Here is an 18,097-nt window from a genome sequence, read left to right as displayed (position 1 = left end):
GACTAGCAACTTTATCTATGAAGGATGGAGGTTTAGGGGTATATACAATGTCTGATACAGGTCAGTACTGTTATTTGGCTTCTTACATTCAGACTCAAAGCTTGCAACGCACAATTTTGAGTTTTATTGGTATGTCAGAGCCAAACCCCAACTTCCAGTTTGCACTCAACAAGTTCATGTATACTTGTGGTCTTTCTCATTCTAATTTGAATATCAATATCACTGCTCCTCATCCCATGAAAGCTTTGGCAGGTTGTTATTTTGATGTTATCAAGAAGGAGTTGCCCACTAAGTTCACCATGTCTGAAAGGGATGCAACCTTATGGAAGAGCAACAAGACTGAGCATGCTATGGATTATTTGAAGGCAATACCAATTGTTGGACTACATCAAACTATTGGTCCCAGACAGTTCCGTGTTGTCACTCAATACAGGCTAGGAATCCCACTCTTCCCCGAGGAAAGCATTTATACAATTTGTAAGCGGCACATGAATGTTTCCGGTGATCACAAAATCTATTGCGCAAGTGAAGTTGGGGGTAAATTTCTTCATGATTTAGTACGTGACATGTTGATGGATATATGATACAAGGAAAGTGTTGCTTCCAGGAAGGAAGTATCAATGGGCTTCTTGTCAGATCAGAATGTTCCTTTGAAACCCGCATACATAATGGTGTACAACTGGGAGAATGGTCGTGATACATGTTTTGACGTCACGGGGACCTCGCCGTTTTCCGAAAATGAGACTCGAAGCTTCACTCCAGGTCGTGCTATTTCTATAGCTGTTGCTCGTAAAAATACTAAATATTTGGATATATGTACGACACACGGTTATGGATTTAGCATTTTGGCTTTTACTACATTAGGTGAGTTGGGTGATGATTTTATTGTCTTCTTGAAGAGATTGACGAATTGCTTAGCTAGTTACGATGCTAATAGCAAATTAGGTAGTTCTCTTTTTCAAAGGGTAGAGTTGGCTATCCAGAAAGGCGTCGGGGCACAACTTGTTGCCCGATTTCCAACCATTTCTGTGTAAATTCCTTTATCTTATGAATAAAGTTTTTTTTTATAATATATATACAAATAAAGATATTATTTAAACAAAAAAATTAAAAAATTAAAAATTAAAAATAAATACATATACTTATATTTCATTAAATATATTAGAATTGAAAATATAATTTGTTATAATTATAGTGTATATGTTTTCGTCATTAACCACATCACCAGCACTTTAAAATACCAATTTACCAAACAGAATTTACAGTTTGTTAATTTCACAACGCTTTTTATATTATAGTTTACCAAACGTTATGACGCTCTATTTTCACAACACAGTACCGCAACGCACATCACAACAGAAAAGCGTCTTTATAAAACAACAATACCAAACTAAGTGGAGGTAAAAGGAGAAAGTTCACATTGGACTTTCTCTATGACTTTCGGTTTTAAGTCCACGTCATCTTTTGTTTCTAATTTAACCAAATTTTGTCTTTTAGCAATGAACAATCTAAAGAAGGTGTTAATAAGACCAACCATTAGATGACCTCGAGTCCTTGACCTCTCCAAAAGCCCATCAACTATTTCATCACTGTTGTGTCGAATTGTACTGATATCAGCTATGGAATTCAAAATGGATTTGAATATACTGCTTTTGTTGTTGAGTCGATGTGGAGTGTGGACATTTTGAACAATTAAACATGCATAAATAATTTTAGGGTCATTTTGAATTATGCGAGAATTCATTAATCAGATAGTGATAACTAATGTAATATGACAAACAAAGAAGAAAACAGAATAAAAATGGATCTAAAATATAACTACTATTGATCTGAATAAAATAACACATAAACATTTCAGAGACAATAGATTTGCCACAAATTCACTTTTAACCAAAAGTTAAAATACTTAAATCGGAATGAAAAAGATCTCTAAGAATAAACCAAAAAGAACACCATGGCATATCTAGAATTCTATAGCCCAAGGCGAAAAGTAGGATCAGCAGGTTGAAGCTGGTGACATATCCCTAAGTAGGCAAGGAAAACAAGACGATCTTTAGCACCGGTACGATGATTGTCCGTATACTTGCAATAATACTTAAGTTGTGCAAGACTACAACAACCAATCATTTGCCCTAGAAACAAAAAAAGCCAATTGATTTCTTTCTTCTTTTGATTAAGAAGTGGCTTCAAACTATTTGCTTGACTACAACTTCCACAACTAGGAAGCTTAGAATTCATCCAGTGTTCCGGTGCTCGATCACGTAAAGATTCTTTATGTACAGCAATATACTGCGAAATCTCCATAAACTTAGCTTCCAGATCAAACTCAATATTAAAAACATTACTGCATTTCTTGCACTGTACATCACCTGAAATACGTTTCATGTTACGTGATAGAAGGTAATCAAGAGTGTGAATATTTGCTCTTTGATTTGTCGCCCATTCATACGGTGGTACTATTGGTGTGTTCTTCATCTTGTCACGACCCTTGGTTCTTCGCATAACACGTGATTTTGGTCTCGCAGGAGGGATACGTGAAGGTAATATATCTATAATATCTTGTTGTTGATGATGGTGGTGGTGAGATACCGGTAATGGTGAAGATGGTGGTTGAGTAAAGAGTGTAAGTTCGATATCTTCTTCATTGATTTCACGATGAGACATGGGTTTTTGTTTGTCTTCGTCCATTCTACAACCAGGTCTACCAGGTCCAGTGTTTTTCCTTCTAGGGTTTACTGAATAGTTTTTATAAAGAAAGAAAACAGAGAAAAAATGGGAGAGACGGTTCGAGGGAATTTACTCACGTAGGGAAGTGAATAACTAAGTGGACAAGTAAATGAATTTAGATTAATAATAAGAGGCTTAGATCAATGAATCTTATTTATTACATTAATTTTCTAAGGAAATTTTGTTGAAAATAACTGATCCGCGTTGAAAAATCATATTTGGGATAAGTACAGTGATACTATAATCTCTATCTTAAATTTGTTTCCAACTAAATTTCCTTAAAAATCTACTAACTAAACTTTCATTAAATTTTTAATGTGGTTACGAAAGTTTATGTGGGTCGTATTTGTGGACTTGGGCCTAACTATGGTATTTGTCATTTTGTCTGATTGGTCCATCTGTGATTCTCATCAAATAAGCAGCAAACGCATTGATACGAACCACAGGGATCTCAAAATATCAGAGATCATTTGCGAAATCTGTCGATTCTTTTTCTTCTTCCTCTCTAAAAATCTCTGAAAGGAAGAAAAGCAGAGGTTTGATCGATTAATCAGAGGGAAGAAACAATGAAAGAAGATGATATGCCAGTAACAAATAAGAGAGAAAGTAATTCAGATGGGAATTTATTTGGGAAAGGAAAGTATAAATTCTGGGCATTAGCTGCAATTTTATTATTAGCATTTTGGTCTATGTTTACTGGTACTGTTACTCTCAAATGGTCTGCTGGTAATCTCAATCGTTTCTCTGACGATCTTCTTGATTCTCCCATCCATGATGATCTCGATGTTCTGGTTAGTTACTTTTTCCCATCTCTCTCTCTAGATTTCTCAGTTTTGTGTCGGATCTTAAAGGTATTTTGATATTTTGATGAATCTGATTGTTGATTTTGGATGATTGAAACAGGAAATTGAAGAGAGGGAGAAAGTAGTGAAACATATGTGGGATATATATACACACAGTAGGAGGATTAGATTGCCTAGATTTTGGCAAGAAGCATTTGAAGCTGCATATGAAGATATGGCTAGTGATGTACCTGATGTTAGAGAATCAGCTGTATCTGAAATTGCTAAAATGTCTATTAGATCTATTGATCTTGAACCACCTCCTTCCAGCCAATCCAGGGTTAGTTTGATTTCTTCACTCTTGTTCTTCTTCTTTTGGGAATGGTATATGGTATGAGCCTCATTTCATCTGTTATTAGAATTGTGTTTTTTTTGCATCAACAATTTAGAGTCTACACCAGAACAACAATTTTAGGGTTTGTTATTAGGACCAACACTGTTTACCCTCATTTCCTTTCTTATGATATGATGAGTGAATTATGGTTTGCTTTGTAGTAGTTCACAATTACTACTTGCTGAATTCTGATGGAAAAATTCCCTCTTGATGAAACTGAAACTTTGTGTTCTAATTACTTTACTCATGACTTATCACGGTTCTGTTTGTTAGGATAGCTTAGTTTCCTGTTGGTAAAGTTACTACGGTGACATTGATTTTCAACACTATCCTGACAGTAATCGTCAATGCTAGCATTGAGGCTAATTGATAGTTGAAGTAACTCCGTTTCGTTTATTCTATCTTTTCATTTACCGTAGTCATTCCAATTAACTCTCGCTGAATTCTGTTGGAAAATAATTATCCCTCTTGATGAAACTGAAACTTTGCGGTCTGAGTACTTTACTCATGACTTATCATGGTTCCGTGTGTTAAGATAGTTTAGTTTCCTGTTGGTAGCCTTACTATCGTGACATTGATTTTCAACACTATCCTGACATTCATCGTCAATGCGTTGGGGCCAATTGATAGTTGATGTAACTCTGTTTTTTTTTTCCATACTTTCATTTATTCTTATCATTCTACATTTGATCTTGTTATCAATTCATTGTTAATTCCATAGATTTGGTTCTTTGATCGGAAGTTTCAGGATAACCGTTCAGATCATAACTAGATATCTTTTTGACAACATTATATTTTGTAATTGGAATATGGGTTGTAGACCACGACTAAATTAGATGCATATATGCTTTATAACTTTTTTGAGTATGGGTTGCTGAAGATGATGTGCAAATTGTGTTCCTCTCCTCTCTGATGTTTGTAATTCCTAGTTAAATTTTAAAAATTTGGTCTGTCTCTTGAGTCTTGGTTTTCAATGGTGTTTCTTATATAGTATATAGTTGTCTACCCTGTAGTGGTTTATTGGATATTTGCATTTACATTACAAAGTTGGAATCCGCTCTTTAGTGTTTGTTTGCCTTATAAAGTAGGAGATTTATAAGCAAAAAGAAACCGACCGGCTTAGAGTTTAAACTTCTGAAAATACAAATAGAAGGCTGTCAAATGTTTTCTTTTACCTAGCTCCTGTCTGTATTGAAATTCTTTATGCAATTGTGTAGACAAATTGCAAAATTATAGGTGTATTTAAATTTTTTGTTTCTTTTACTTTCCGTTCTGTGATTTTATTGGGATCGTTAATGTGTGTTTGTGATGCTGCTGCATGTATAGTTAATGTGTGTTTGTGATGCTGCTGCATGTATAGGATGTCCAGGCTCTCCAAAGAAGTTGAAGAAGGGAAGGAGAAGTTGGTGTCGGTTGGGGGAAGTCGATGACAGGTGCAAGAATGATCGAGGACCCCCCACCCCCACATTTACAAATTTTGTCTTATGTATATTTTTTGCTACCATTAGGATAGCTCATTTACCACGTGAAAGACTACTACGACGTTGGTGATAAGCTCTAGTATGCACAATATTTTTACTAGTGAGCATTACAGAGAGCTATATAGAGTAGGTCTAAGAATTTTCATTACTTGCTTCTCTCTTATCATGTTACCCTCTTCCGTGCCGACTTTCTCAAACTGGTTTGGATGAAATTCAATTCAACGGTAACACACTTTGCCAAGTTAAACCATATCATTATAAATCTTGCTGCAAGAAGTTCCTTTTGACGAAACGTGAAATGACTTTATGTTTGATGTTTTTTTTAAGAAGAAGAGAACGACTTCATCTCCCAAATATAAAAATAAAAGTAAAAACCTGCTTTGTCCAATAGAGGTTTTTCTACCCTGCTGGGTGGTTCAGTTACAAATTTTTCTTTCCTTGGTCAAGTGCATCAGAAGGAACCACTACAATGACCACTTGCTTCATTCACTTCTAGATACTGCATTTGTTGATAGAGGCAGTCTTTCTGAATTCTGGACTAGTTTGGAAAACAGGTCACAGGCACAGCCATAGGCCTTCAACAGAATCAACACTATTTTGAACATGAAACCCTACCCATGGTCATGCTCTAACAACAACAGACGATTATCTGGGGACCACCCCAAATCTGTCAATAAAAGGCAGCTGAAATGCTATTGGCTATAAGAAACAAAATAATAAAAAATGAATGCTTTCATTTTCATTGAAAGTTGAACTCAAGACCTCCCGCTTACTAAACGGGTGCTCTAACCAACTGAGCTATGAAAGCTGCTTGCTAGTTCTTACTGAGCTGTGAGATCAGTACTGTTCCAAACCGACATACTACGCCCAGTCATTTCGAACTCCAAAAGAAAGTATAACGGGGAACAACTACTAAAAAATCACACCAAGAACTGACCAATAGTCCATCTATTCTGTATACTTGGAATCATAACTGCACATGCACTCAAACACAGAAGAGGTACAGTGATACTGATACAACATACTATAATATATCTAAAAGCCATTTCAGTGGTTCTACAATTGATTAGATTTGGAACCCATTACAGTGCTTAGTGCTTCTCAGTATTTCCATATCGCTTATCATTTCTCTTTTGGTTCCCAGCTCCTCTAATTTCTGTAAAACCTGGTCCAATCTGTGGTGGTGGCTGCGCAAATTGAACATGAGGCTGTGATGAAAGTGGTGTTTGGAAATGCCATATGCTGGAGCTACTGGAGGCCGAGGGACCAGAAAAGCGATGCAACATCTGGGAACTGGTGGTAGCATCTGGTTCTCTCTTAACTACCTTATGTTCAACCTCCGGAGGGCTCAACTGGATCTCGTTCATGTCAATACCTCTTTCTGAAATCCGAATTCTTTCTGCCTCAGTTTGCTTAGAATCAGAACCACCAAATGGAACCTGACCCTGCCAAAAGGTTGTCTGACGATTCACTGCAGGATTATTGGCTGCTCCATAAGGTTCATGGTCAATGCCTTTGTTTTCTGACTCCTCTTTGCCACTAAGCTGATGATCACTCTCCAAGAGCTCAAATGATTTCTTAGGTTTGGTAACTTCAGGTTGCTTATCTTTATCAGAAAAAGAAGCAATCTCAGATGGGTCAATTCTAGAAGCCGATGAAGAGCGTGCTGTAATTAGAGTGGTTGGGAATGCTTTCTCGGGAGGGATGGCGGGTGTGTAGTTAGGTGGTAGAAGATCGTCCCAGTTTTCCAATAGTTCCTTGTAGACTTTGCGCAGCGTCACCTCGGTTAGTCCCGTGACTTTGCAAATCTCAGCCTGGGTCTTGCGTTTGTCTTCTAGTTGACAGGCCAGATAAATAGCTGCTGCAGAGATGCTAATAGGGTTTCTACGTGTGCAGAAGCATTTGTTGATTACAACCTCGCCAATGTGAGTCGCCAATTCCTGAGAGTTTAAGACTATTATAAAACCACAAAAGAAGAGCGACACTGAAATGGTTCAGTGGATCTTTGAAAGGGAAAGTTGGTAATTGTTTCAAATCTTTTAAGGAGTAACTAATTTGTTATGTGACTGTTTCAAATGATACCTGAGCTGATTTGTTTAGTTGGAGAAGAGTGCAAAACCTCGGCATGTGAACGGATATCGAATTACTATTAATTGGCTGACTCAGCTGCAAAGCCTCTCCCAATATCTTAATGTACTTTCCAATCTCCTTCTGGGGGACATTGGCTGCATTTGATATTTCCTGCAATGCAAAGAGTGTTCTTCATAACTAAAGCGGCAATCGGCTCAAAACATGGAAGAGCATACATGCTACAACCAATAACTACACCCATTAAGACCATGAAATCATTAACCACCACACTAGAGATACAGTTGAAGTCGATCTATATTACTATTTGTGTCTCCGAAACTCAATGTTTGCTGTACTATAGTCCATACTTTCAAGTAATCTAATGTTAAACCAACCCCAGAAACAAAATTCCCCCCTTTTCCAAAAAGAGATACTGTATTAAGAAAATCTTTAAGTGGGGAAACATACCTGTAGAGTTCTGGGTTCTTGAGCTTCTCTTATGGCTTGAACAAGGGCAGCAGTAGCAAGTGCTTCAACACTTCGATTTCTCAAACAAGTAGCTAAAGAACAATCTCTAAACAATTGAAAAGCATGATCTGATATATCAGCCTCCAAATCTAAAATTGAAGCAACATCAATTATCTGAAGATAAGCTCTTAAATTATCAACAACAACACCAGACCCAGAAGTTGAAGAAGAATCAATTGAACGTTCAAGTTCAGCAAGATAACCAGAAAATGAAATAGAAGACCTAGCTGTAATTGGGCTTGGTTCTAAAGACCAAGTTGAGAAAGCAGTAATGAAACCAGTTGGTTCAAATGGGTCGTCATCTTCATCTTCCTCCCCCTCCCCCTCCTCTTCTACTTCACTGTTATTGTTGATTTTAGGGTTTGGGGGTTTATTGGCACCCACAATATCTGGAGATGGGATAATTGAAGCAAGATCAGAAGTGACTACACAGAGTGGAGAATCTTGAGCTCTAAGATTGAAAAGATCATGAGCTTGATATTGTCTTTCTTCTACTATTCTTCCACATGTACAACACTCTGTTACTGAACGCCCTGATGTTGTTGTTGTACACTTCCCTTGCACACCTGAGCAATACGGACACTTCATCTTCTCTATCTAGTCTTCCTCTCTGTAGTTTAAAGGTTTCAGTGCAGATTACATGTTTGTACCAAAGCTTCCATGAATAACAAAGAGTATATTTCTCTACCGAGTCTACTCTAAAGTTCTTTTTGCTGTCAACGACAAGTTATAAAAAATTCATTTCATCAAAAATGATTATCACAGCGATACGATGGACGGCTCAGATTTCTTACAGAACATTTGCAACCCGAAACTAGGAAAATGGTGCATTTGCAAACATTTACCTTGTAAATATCTGCGTTGGTACCGGACCAAGGCAAAAATGTTATTTGGGTCCACTGCTAAAATACCTTTCTTTTCCATACACATGAATTGGTGGATAAGATTCAGAGCTAAGTTTAAACCTCCTACATTCAACAAAGTTATAGAAGAAAAACAACATTCTCTATTTCTCTCTTTACAGTTTGATCAGTTTATAAATGGAGGCTTCTAGGATGATGATGCTGTCGCAACCGTCACTGGTGCTTCCGTCGTTACGACGTCAATGCCGTAACAATCCAATAAGATTTAGAAGAGGAATGCAAAATGTACCTCTCAAAGTGGTAGCAATGGCAGAAGAAAGTAGTGCTGATAATGGGGTTGCTGAGAAAGTAGCTATAGCTGGTGGATTGATTTCGAATCCGGTAATCGGATGGTCTCTATACACACTTAAGACAACCGGGTGTGGTTTACCACCTGGTCCAGGAGGATCAATAGGTGCACTTGAAGGTGTAAGTTATTTAGTTATTGCTGGAATTGTTGGTTGGTCTTTGTATACAAAATCTAAAACTGGTTCTGGTCTTCCAAATGGACCTTTTGGTTTGTTGGGTGCTGTTGAAGGCTTATCTTACTTAGCTTTACTTGGAGTAATAGTTGTGTTTGGTTTGCAATTCTTGGATCAGGGTTTCATCCCGGGACCAGTTCCTGTTCCAGGTGACAAATGCTTTGGATGAATTCTCTTTTCTACATTCTTGTTTGTCATAATCTCCTGTCTAATATTTTCTGTTGAACTGTATAATAAAGACTCATATCAATGTTTTAACTGTGTTCTTGATAATACTAACAATAGTTTGTTAGACTTTAGATGACGATGTGAAGCTAATGGTCTTTTAGCCACACCAAAATTGTCGTACCCAAATTTGGTTCCTACGTTGCCTATTTATCGAGTAGATATCGATGGTGTCCCCCGGTTGCCGCTTAATCCTACCTACTATTGGTAAGATAGATCTTTCGTGCACAGCGTGCCCGCTTGAAACGACTTGTTCTCGGTGCTCATGCTAGCCTGGTCATAAAAGCTTGGCTGGCTTGTTCTACTAGAGACGGTCGTTCCTTGGTGGACAATACGTGTTGGCGTATGAGTGGTGTTTGGTTTTCGTTGCTGGTTGGCCCTCGTTTCACGCGGCGACAACAAGCCCGACTACCTCTTCAGCTTCTTCCCTCGGTCACCCGAGGGAAAGACACGTTTGGTCCCTGTGCTTAGTTGTTGAAAAGTTATCGACTTTTGTCCCTTACAACAATGAACATGTGAAATCATCCTAGCATATGTGAAGGGAGGGACTCTCTCCTGTGGCTATGCAAGGCAGCAGGATCGTGAAAGGGGGGACTCCTCCCTGTAGCCCTGCATGCCCTGAGCAGGGATAAAATGAGTATACTATTTTAACGGTCGCGAATGCGTAAACCCTACTAAAATGGTGTGACCATCCCCTGTTCCACCAGCGGCACGGAAGGTGCCAAGGATTTACCACTGTCTCCGACAGGTTTCCTAGGCAGGTGAGCCGATGTAGAAACTTAATCATATCTTAGAGATAAGATCTTTACGAGATATCATCTCTGCCCTACCTGGTACTTGCTACTGGAAAAATGGCTTTGGATATTGGATTGGTGGGATTATACCCAGCCACTCTCCCTGAATTCTTAAGTTATTACAATACTTAGCTGCAGCATCAGCATGATTGTTGAAAAAAAAAAAAATTTAGAAATTCTACTCTAGAGAAAGAAAAATTATTGTGAATCAACTTGCAGTCACCCATAATTGTTTTATTATACCAGAATAACTGGTTATTGTTTGAATTGAAACATCCTACTACTAATTGAGCATCACTAATGAAGCAAACTTTGATGTAGTTTCTTTCTTTTGTTCAAAGACTAGCTTCTAGCAGGGCTAAACATTCAGCTTCTTCAGTGTTCCTATCTACTCTTGGGACGACTTTGCAGCCAATGTAGTTACCTGTTTTATCATTCATAATCAAACCAATTCCAGAAAGATTAGTACTTATGTCAAATGATGCATCACTGTATACAATAATGCAGTCTTCTGGCAAAGAGACTACTACGGAATCTAAATCATTTTCAACAGATAAAATGTTAGCAGACAAGTTTGCAGCAGGAACAGATCTAAGATAAGTATCAGAATCATTCACAAATATGAGAGCTAGTCTCGCAGTAGTGAAATAATTTAGATTTTTCCTTGAAAAATGAAAGAGCATCTGTTTTTCCATATGCTCCAAACAATGGAAAAAACAGTAACAAGTTTGTCTTTTAAGTTAACTGAAGTTAACCTTAATTTAAAAGCCATATTTCGACCTGGACGTTACCCACTCTTTTAAGTTCTGTGTAGAATTCCCAACATGTGAGACTAAGTTATAAAATGGATTTAAATGACCAAACAACTTGAGAAAAAGGACAGTGTAAGATCAGATGCTCTGCAGTTTCAGGCACAACAGTTCCATACAGATTACAATTCATATCATGAGAATTAAATCTACAAATGATAGATTTTACAGGGCAAGATATTCTCATAACACTTCCACAAAAAAAATCTGGACTTTAGGAAACATTGGCAGCTTCCAAAGAGACTTATAAACAAGATTAAAATTCTGAGGGTTATGAATGTACTCAAGTTGACTAGACAAGACTTTATATGCAGATTTGACAGAAAATTATCCGCTTTTAGTGAAATGCCAAATTAGTCTGTCGTGACCATAAAGAGGGATTTTAGTACTCTGAATGAGTTGAGCGTTCTGAGGAGTGAAGTAAGCATTGACTAGTTCAAGATACCAGCTATTAATGTATTTATCTATCATATCAGAAACTAAAAGATTAGGATTTGGATAGGCATTACATAAAGGCTGAGCAACATTGGGAATCCAATTATCTCTAAAAGCCAAAATGTTATTGCCATCTCTAAGGTACCAAACAGCATTACGGAGAAGAATATAATCGAAACCTATACATATGCTTTTCCAAACCCAAGAGCAGTCCCTTCTCAATTCATAACGCGACGGAAAGCAATCTTTGAAATACTTATATCTTAAAATCCTAAAGCAAAGATCATTCGGAGAATGGATCAAATTCCACGTAGTTTTAGCTAGTAAAGCGACATTAACATGACGAAGGTTTTTAAAACCAAGACCCCCTTGAAATTTATGGTTACAAATCTTGCCCCATTCTCTCAAGTATAAGCCACCAGGTCTGTTTTTCCCCTACCAGAAATCTCTTTGGGATTGTTCCATATGGTAAAAAACTTTATCAGGAATAGAGAAAGTATTCATGTGGTAGACTGGAGAGCCTTAATCACATGATTAACAAGAACATACCTCCCCGCTTGGTTAATATCTTTACCTGACCATTTTGCTATTCTCTTGTCAAACTGAATAGTAAGATGGATAAAAGAATCCGTTTTGGACTTAAGGATGAAAAGAGGAATACCCAAGTATTTTTCATTTAGGGGTATCTTCCTAACATTAAGTGTCCTAATAAGAAAGACATCAATGATAGGATCAACATTATGACTGAAGAAACAACCATATTTATCGAAATTTTCATCCCTTAGAATGCCATATCATGTGACCTGTCAGTCATAGAGGCTACAACTTAGGGTAAGTCTTATGGGCTAGATTTGGCTTCTAGATTAGACAAAAAACGTTGTAATTTCTTCTCAAAGCGTTGTTTATTCTTCGACACTACTTTTCTTTCCAGACATATCTCGAATGTCAACTAGTAGCAAGATAGTTTCGCTGAATGATTACGCGCAGCTAAAATTCTACTTTTCGCAAAATGATTCAGTGAGATTGTTTTATTTAGATGGGTATTCTCGGTGACATGGACTTCCAATCTAGATGCTAAATTGGAAGACCATAAGACTAAGCCTAACTAAATGAGTAAAATCCTGTTAGAAAGTAGTTTTCAAAGACATATTTTCTGTTACTTTCCGTATCAATTGATAATAAGTACATCACCCGAGCGTACATGAGTAGCTTACATGCAATTAGCAACAGGTTCAACAGGAGATGGAATGAGAATGAGTATAGGAAAATGAGATGCCTCTCTTAAAACATACCCACGGGCGGTATATATAGTTTCCAATACAAGCAACAACCAATATTAACTTGCCACTTCAAACACCATGTGTCGAACTAATTATTTGCAGAGTTAAAATAGTCTTCTTAAAACATAGAACATTTTTTTTATAAGCAAAGTCCTTCAAAAAGGCTAATGATCATCCTCAACAAAAGGCGTAGGCCAAACAGGAGGGACAGACCAGTACATAGACGACTTATTGTTTTTTGCCCATTTAGCTAGTTCATGGGCAACAGAATTACAAGTTCTTGGTTGAAAAGAGAAAATACAGTCAATAAGAGAAGAAGCCAAAAGTTGAATTCTTTAAAGATTGCATCAGTTCTAAGAGTCCCATCAAATCTTCCAGCAGAGAATTGTGAAACCAGGTCTTGAGCATCATTTTCCATAGTGATATGCGTAAGCTTTAATTCCACAACTTTCTTCAAAACAGCCCAAATAGCTCTAGCTTCAGCCTCTTCAGCAGATTACACATCAAAAATAATGGAGACACAAAAGGAAGCCTTGCTGGAGAAGTATCTCATCACATAGCTTGCACCATTATGTAGTGTCATCATAAGCTCCATCAGTGTTACATTTAATCCATCCAAAAGTAGGGGGCATCAGTGGTCACTATAGGAAATGGTATGACAAGGAGGGTTTTGAACTCTAGATTTCACAGTGAGGAGCATAGCCTTAGCTCTATGGATGACTGCAACATGATTTTCTTGAAAATATCTAAACACTAGATTGTTTCTACTAGTCCACAAAGATCACGGGACAACAACAAACATGCAATGTCTATCAATAGGAATTCTAGTGATAGGGTGAACCAACCAGAAGTTTAACCAATCAATCATAGAACTCGAAGAAAAAGCATAAGTGTTAGCACGGAAGGCAGTTAGACTCCAAACATGACTAGCAAAGGGGCACATAACAAGAGCATGGATAATAGATTCACAAGGATCACAACATCTATTACAAGTAACAAAGTGCACAAGCATTCTAGTTTGAAGAACAGTTTTAGCAGGCAAAACATTCTAGCAGCTTTCAAAGTAAAAAGTTGAATATATCCAAATGCACTTCCAAAGTTTATTACTAGGGGAGGGTCCAGACTAGAGCTGGAAAACGGGCGGGCCGGGGTTGGCTTGTTACGGGTTACAGGGGTTCGGGTTAACATGGGTCAAAACCCGCGGGTTGATATTCTTCACGGGTGGTCATTTCTTCAACCCGCGCCCGTAACAGGTAAAACTTGCGGGTTCACGGGTTAGCCCGTATAATTAATATTAAAAAATTAAAATTTCATTTAACTTATTTATGAAAAATTAAAGGATAAAACTTGTGAGATGATACAAACTAACAGTAAAGAACAACAACACTTGCATTAATCCTTGAGCATTACCACTAGGTTGGTTACAACCTCCAATTCCTTGAATCAATTCAACTCAAAAGTCTATGACTACAAAAATCAATTTAATCGAGAAACTTGGAAGACTTTACCCAACTTCTTTATTTCTTCCCCTAAAGTTCTTCAACCTCAATTTCACTCTGCTTCAAATTCTCAAATCTCCAAAATCCAGCAGAACATCAAAAAATTCACACAAGAACATAATTCCCCTAAATAACAATTAACACAACTTTTATTCAATTCAATATAAACCACTAGTTTTCAATTAATCCAATGATTTTAAACAAACTCTCCAAGTCAATTACACAAACACCTTTTGTACAAAAACTGGTGCTTTCCTGTAGAAGAGTGAAAACAGAAAATTGAACACCAAACACATGAAATTGGAGAACAATCATAAAAGTAGTCAATTATAAACATAAGAATCTTGAGAGAAGATCTATGAACCAGTTACCATTTTCAGTTGTTTGAATGATTTTCCATTTCAATTGCATGCATATTTCTTGTTCGCTGATTGAAGAAGAGATTGGAGGTCTTTAATGGTTGATTCTACACAAAGTGATACATCTGTAGGTTGTAGCAGCAACAAACCCTAACTTCTTCATTTCCCTTATCTGTCAATCCAGTAGTAATTCCACAGATCCACCCAAATATAAATTTAGAAAATAATCAAACCCTGTAATTTCATTATCGAAACCCCTAACTGTGAACCCTACTTTCTTCTCAGATTCTCTTTACCATCATCTCGACTGCATCTCTATTCACAGATCCACCTTCAACCGAGTTCAAAATCAAACTTTAAATCAACTCTCAACTTCAAAAACTTCTCACACTCGTTCTGTTTATCTTCAACCTCTGTGGAGCACTAGAAACACCCTATGAAGTGTGAAATAAAGATAGAGGTGGTGAGGAGGCGCAGTGAAAAGGAAGAGACAGTGGAGAACAAAGAAAGAAAAGAGGAAGAAGAAATAAAATATTCTCTAGGGTTTTTGGCTTTTATATCCTAAACGAACGAATGTGATTAACCCTAGATAATCTAACGGTAGAAATAAGTGAAACTTATTACTGTAGACGGGTTACGGGTTAAACCCGCGGGTTTATGGGATGAGCCGGGTTAACCCGTTTTCCTACAAGCCAGCATTTCTCCAACCCTAACCCGGCTTGTTTAGAAACCATCCAAGCCGGGCCCTGGTTTTTGCGTGTCGGTCCGGGATAACTTGCGGGGTTTTGGCTTGTTTTCCAGCTCTATTCCAGACCCTCTAAGTCCCAAGTAAGCAGATTTATAAGAAAATCTACCATTCTTCGAAAGATCTCAAGCCCTCCTATCAGGAGTGCATAACTGGATTAAGGGAATAGTGATGATCTTCTGAACAGAAGCATCATCAAAGTGAGTGTTTAATTTGTTTAAATTCCAATATCTAGTAGCCTCATTGGTAAAGTAAGAGAATTTTACACAAGGGTCAGGAGGGACCAAAGGATTAGGGGTAGCCGATCCTAAAGCTGGGATCCATTTATCACACCAGGGATCAATAATTTACCATCCCCAAAAATCCAGGAAATAAAAGGTTTAATCATATCTTTAATGGTGTATAAGCATCTTCAAGTCCAGGAGCAATCACTAGGACAAGCAACATTAAGAAATAGTCCTAGGAAAATAACGATCTTTCAGCACAATATCCAAAAGGCAGTCAGGGTTCTCCATAATTTTCCAAGCATTTCTAGCTAGCATATCCAAGTTGTTAAGTTCTGATTTCCTAAGGCCACCTTCATACTTAGAGGAACACAAGGCATCTCATCCCAGAATATGAAGTTTTCTGTCTTTAGGGTCAAGAATCTCTCCCCACCAGAATTGACAAAGGTGGGAATCCATCTTTTTACAAAGGTGCTTAGGGAGACAAGAGGTAATCCTAGCATCTACAGCTTGGAGGATACCCATATGTGTCTGGATCTTAGAGGCCTGAAAAGATATAGGGGTTCCAAGGTACTTTTCCCCTAAGTCACTATTATGGATATCCAGAATATTGGATAAATGGTTCATAAGAGGGTTAGGAAACTTTTTACTAAACAAAATACCATATTTATCAAAGTTGATCTCTTGTCCAGAGGCTAAGGAATACTTTTGAATATAGTCTTTTATAGTTCTAAAATCTTTCTCAGTAGCTTTAGAAAACAAGAGGGAATCATCAGCAAACAAGAGTTGTGTCATGCAAGAGGCATTCCTACAAACTCTAATTCCCTCTACTAAGCCTTTACTGGTCAGATTATTAATGTAGGCAGATAAAGCTTCAGAGCAGATGATATAAATATAAGGAGAAAGAGGATCTCCCTGTCTCAAGCCTCTCTCAGATTTTATAAGTCTAGTAGGACTACCATTCAATAAAACAGAATAAGATACAGTAGAAACACATTGATGAATAAGATTAATCCAGTGATCAGACAAACCCATTTTAAGTAAGACTTTACCAAGGAAAGACCATTAAAATTTATCATAAGCTTTAGACATATCAAGTTTAATAGCAGCAATGCTCTCTTTCTTTTTATGATGATTGACAGCATAGACAGCCTCATTGGCTAGCTGTATGTTATCAGATATGCTTCTTTTTGGGACAAAAGCTCTTTGATTCTGGGATATGATATTATCCATGAGAGGTTTGAGTCTGTTATCCAGGGTTTTGGATAGGATTTTATAGATGAAATTACATAAGCCAATTGGTCTGTATTGGGAGACTAATTCATCCAGAGGGACCTTAGGGATCAAAGCAATGTTGGTGGTATTGAAAACTTTTGCTAGGTGACCAGTTCTAAAACAAGTTTGGGTCATATTTATGACGGTTTCTCCAACAATATCCCAGTTTTTTGATAAAACAATCCTGTGAAGCCATCAGGGCCAAGAGTTTTTTTTTCCACCCATTTGAAAAACAGAATATTTTATTTCCTCAGCAGTGAGGGGGAGATTTAACAAAGAGTTATCCTCAGGAGAGAATTTGACAGGTATATTTTCTATTTCATCTTGAAATTGCTGAGGATGGGAGTAGTAAAGAGTTCTAAACTAATCCACAAAAGAGGTTTTTATGCTATTTCTATCAGTTAAAACAGTACCAAGGGAATTTTTTTATCTAGATAATGGCATTCCTTTTTCTCCTAAAGAAAGTGGCTTTATGGAAATAGGGAGAGTTTCTATCTCCTTCCAAGAGCCAGATCTCTCAAGATTTATCTTTCCAGTAAAGCTCCTCAAGGTTGTACAAGTATTTTAATCTAGCCTTTAATCTAGATGTAGAAAAAGAGTCAGTAGGATTGGTAGTTTGGAGATCTGCTAGTTCTTCTATAGTAGTTTTGATATTGGGTTGGATGTAAAACATATAACATTCTTTTGTTTTAATATAAAAAAAATTCATTGGATTTAATGATTAAAATTGTTCACATCTGCTTCAATTGACATATAGCTAATTTACAGAACCCAATTATGGACCCATTTTTCATCTGCTAATAGTGTTTTAGCATAAGCAGCGCTGCATTATCACCTAATCTAGGGGAAAAAGAACATTTCCAGCTCTCAAGCGGTTAAGAAAGAGCATAGTGTTTTAAATAAGGGTCTCCAATGCAAAGAAACACCATTTCTCTAATATTTTATTTATTTTTTCAATTTCTCATACCAATGATTGGTTTTAGTTGTCCAATTGACATGGTGCTATTTATCGTTTATTGCATTAACTATATTCATGTTATCACCTTTAAAATTAAGGTGTTTTAATCCTTTCATGATTTCCCGTCA

At 37.1% G+C, this 18,097-nt stretch overlaps 4 protein-coding genes and 1 non-coding gene across 5 annotated transcripts; 2 read left to right on the top strand and 3 right to left on the bottom strand.

Moving 5' to 3' along the window:
- Positions 1 to 1,971: 1,971 nt before the first annotated feature.
- Positions 1,972 to 2,688, bottom strand: LOC113291477. The gene has a single exon (XM_026541004.1). It carries the CDS (start codon positions 2,686 to 2,688, stop codon positions 1,972 to 1,974), a length of 717 nt encoding a protein of 238 aa, XP_026396789.1.
- Positions 2,689 to 3,160: 472 nt separating this feature from the next.
- On the top strand, positions 3,161 to 5,634 carry LOC113289254. Its single transcript, XM_026538461.1, has 3 exons — positions 3,161 to 3,518; positions 3,631 to 3,849; positions 5,264 to 5,634. The coding sequence occupies exons 1-3, from the start codon at positions 3,294 to 3,296 to the stop codon at positions 5,288 to 5,290; spliced, it is 471 nt and encodes a 156-aa protein (XP_026394246.1). The 5' UTR covers positions 3,161 to 3,293; the 3' UTR covers positions 5,291 to 5,634.
- Positions 5,635 to 6,118: 484 nt separating this feature from the next.
- Positions 6,119 to 6,192, bottom strand: TRNAT-AGU. Its single transcript has one exon. It is a non-coding gene; the product is annotated as a tRNA-Thr (tRNA).
- Positions 6,193 to 6,312: 120 nt separating this feature from the next.
- On the bottom strand, positions 6,313 to 8,686 carry LOC113289253 (plant-specific TFIIB-related protein 1-like). The gene is made up of 3 exons (XM_026538460.1): positions 7,923 to 8,686; positions 7,467 to 7,625; positions 6,313 to 7,324 (listed from the first exon to the last, which is right to left on the bottom strand). Exons 1-3 carry the CDS (start codon positions 8,568 to 8,570, stop codon positions 6,476 to 6,478), a joined length of 1,656 nt encoding a protein of 551 aa, XP_026394245.1. The 5' UTR covers positions 8,571 to 8,686; the 3' UTR covers positions 6,313 to 6,475.
- Positions 8,687 to 8,922: 236 nt separating this feature from the next.
- On the top strand, positions 8,923 to 9,626 carry LOC113286164. The gene has a single exon (XM_026534861.1). The coding sequence runs from the start codon at positions 9,023 to 9,025 to the stop codon at positions 9,533 to 9,535; it is 513 nt and encodes a 170-aa protein (XP_026390646.1). The 5' UTR covers positions 8,923 to 9,022; the 3' UTR covers positions 9,536 to 9,626.
- The last annotated feature ends 8,471 nt before the right edge of the window (positions 9,627 to 18,097 follow it).

This window comes from Papaver somniferum, chromosome 6 (assembly GCF_003573695.1).
Source record: "Papaver somniferum cultivar HN1 chromosome 6, ASM357369v1, whole genome shotgun sequence".
In the NCBI taxonomy this organism is placed as follows: Eukaryota; Viridiplantae; Streptophyta; class Magnoliopsida; order Ranunculales; family Papaveraceae; genus Papaver; species Papaver somniferum.
Note: the sequence above shows the minus strand (reverse complement) of the source record. Positions and strands in the feature narration are given on the sequence as shown.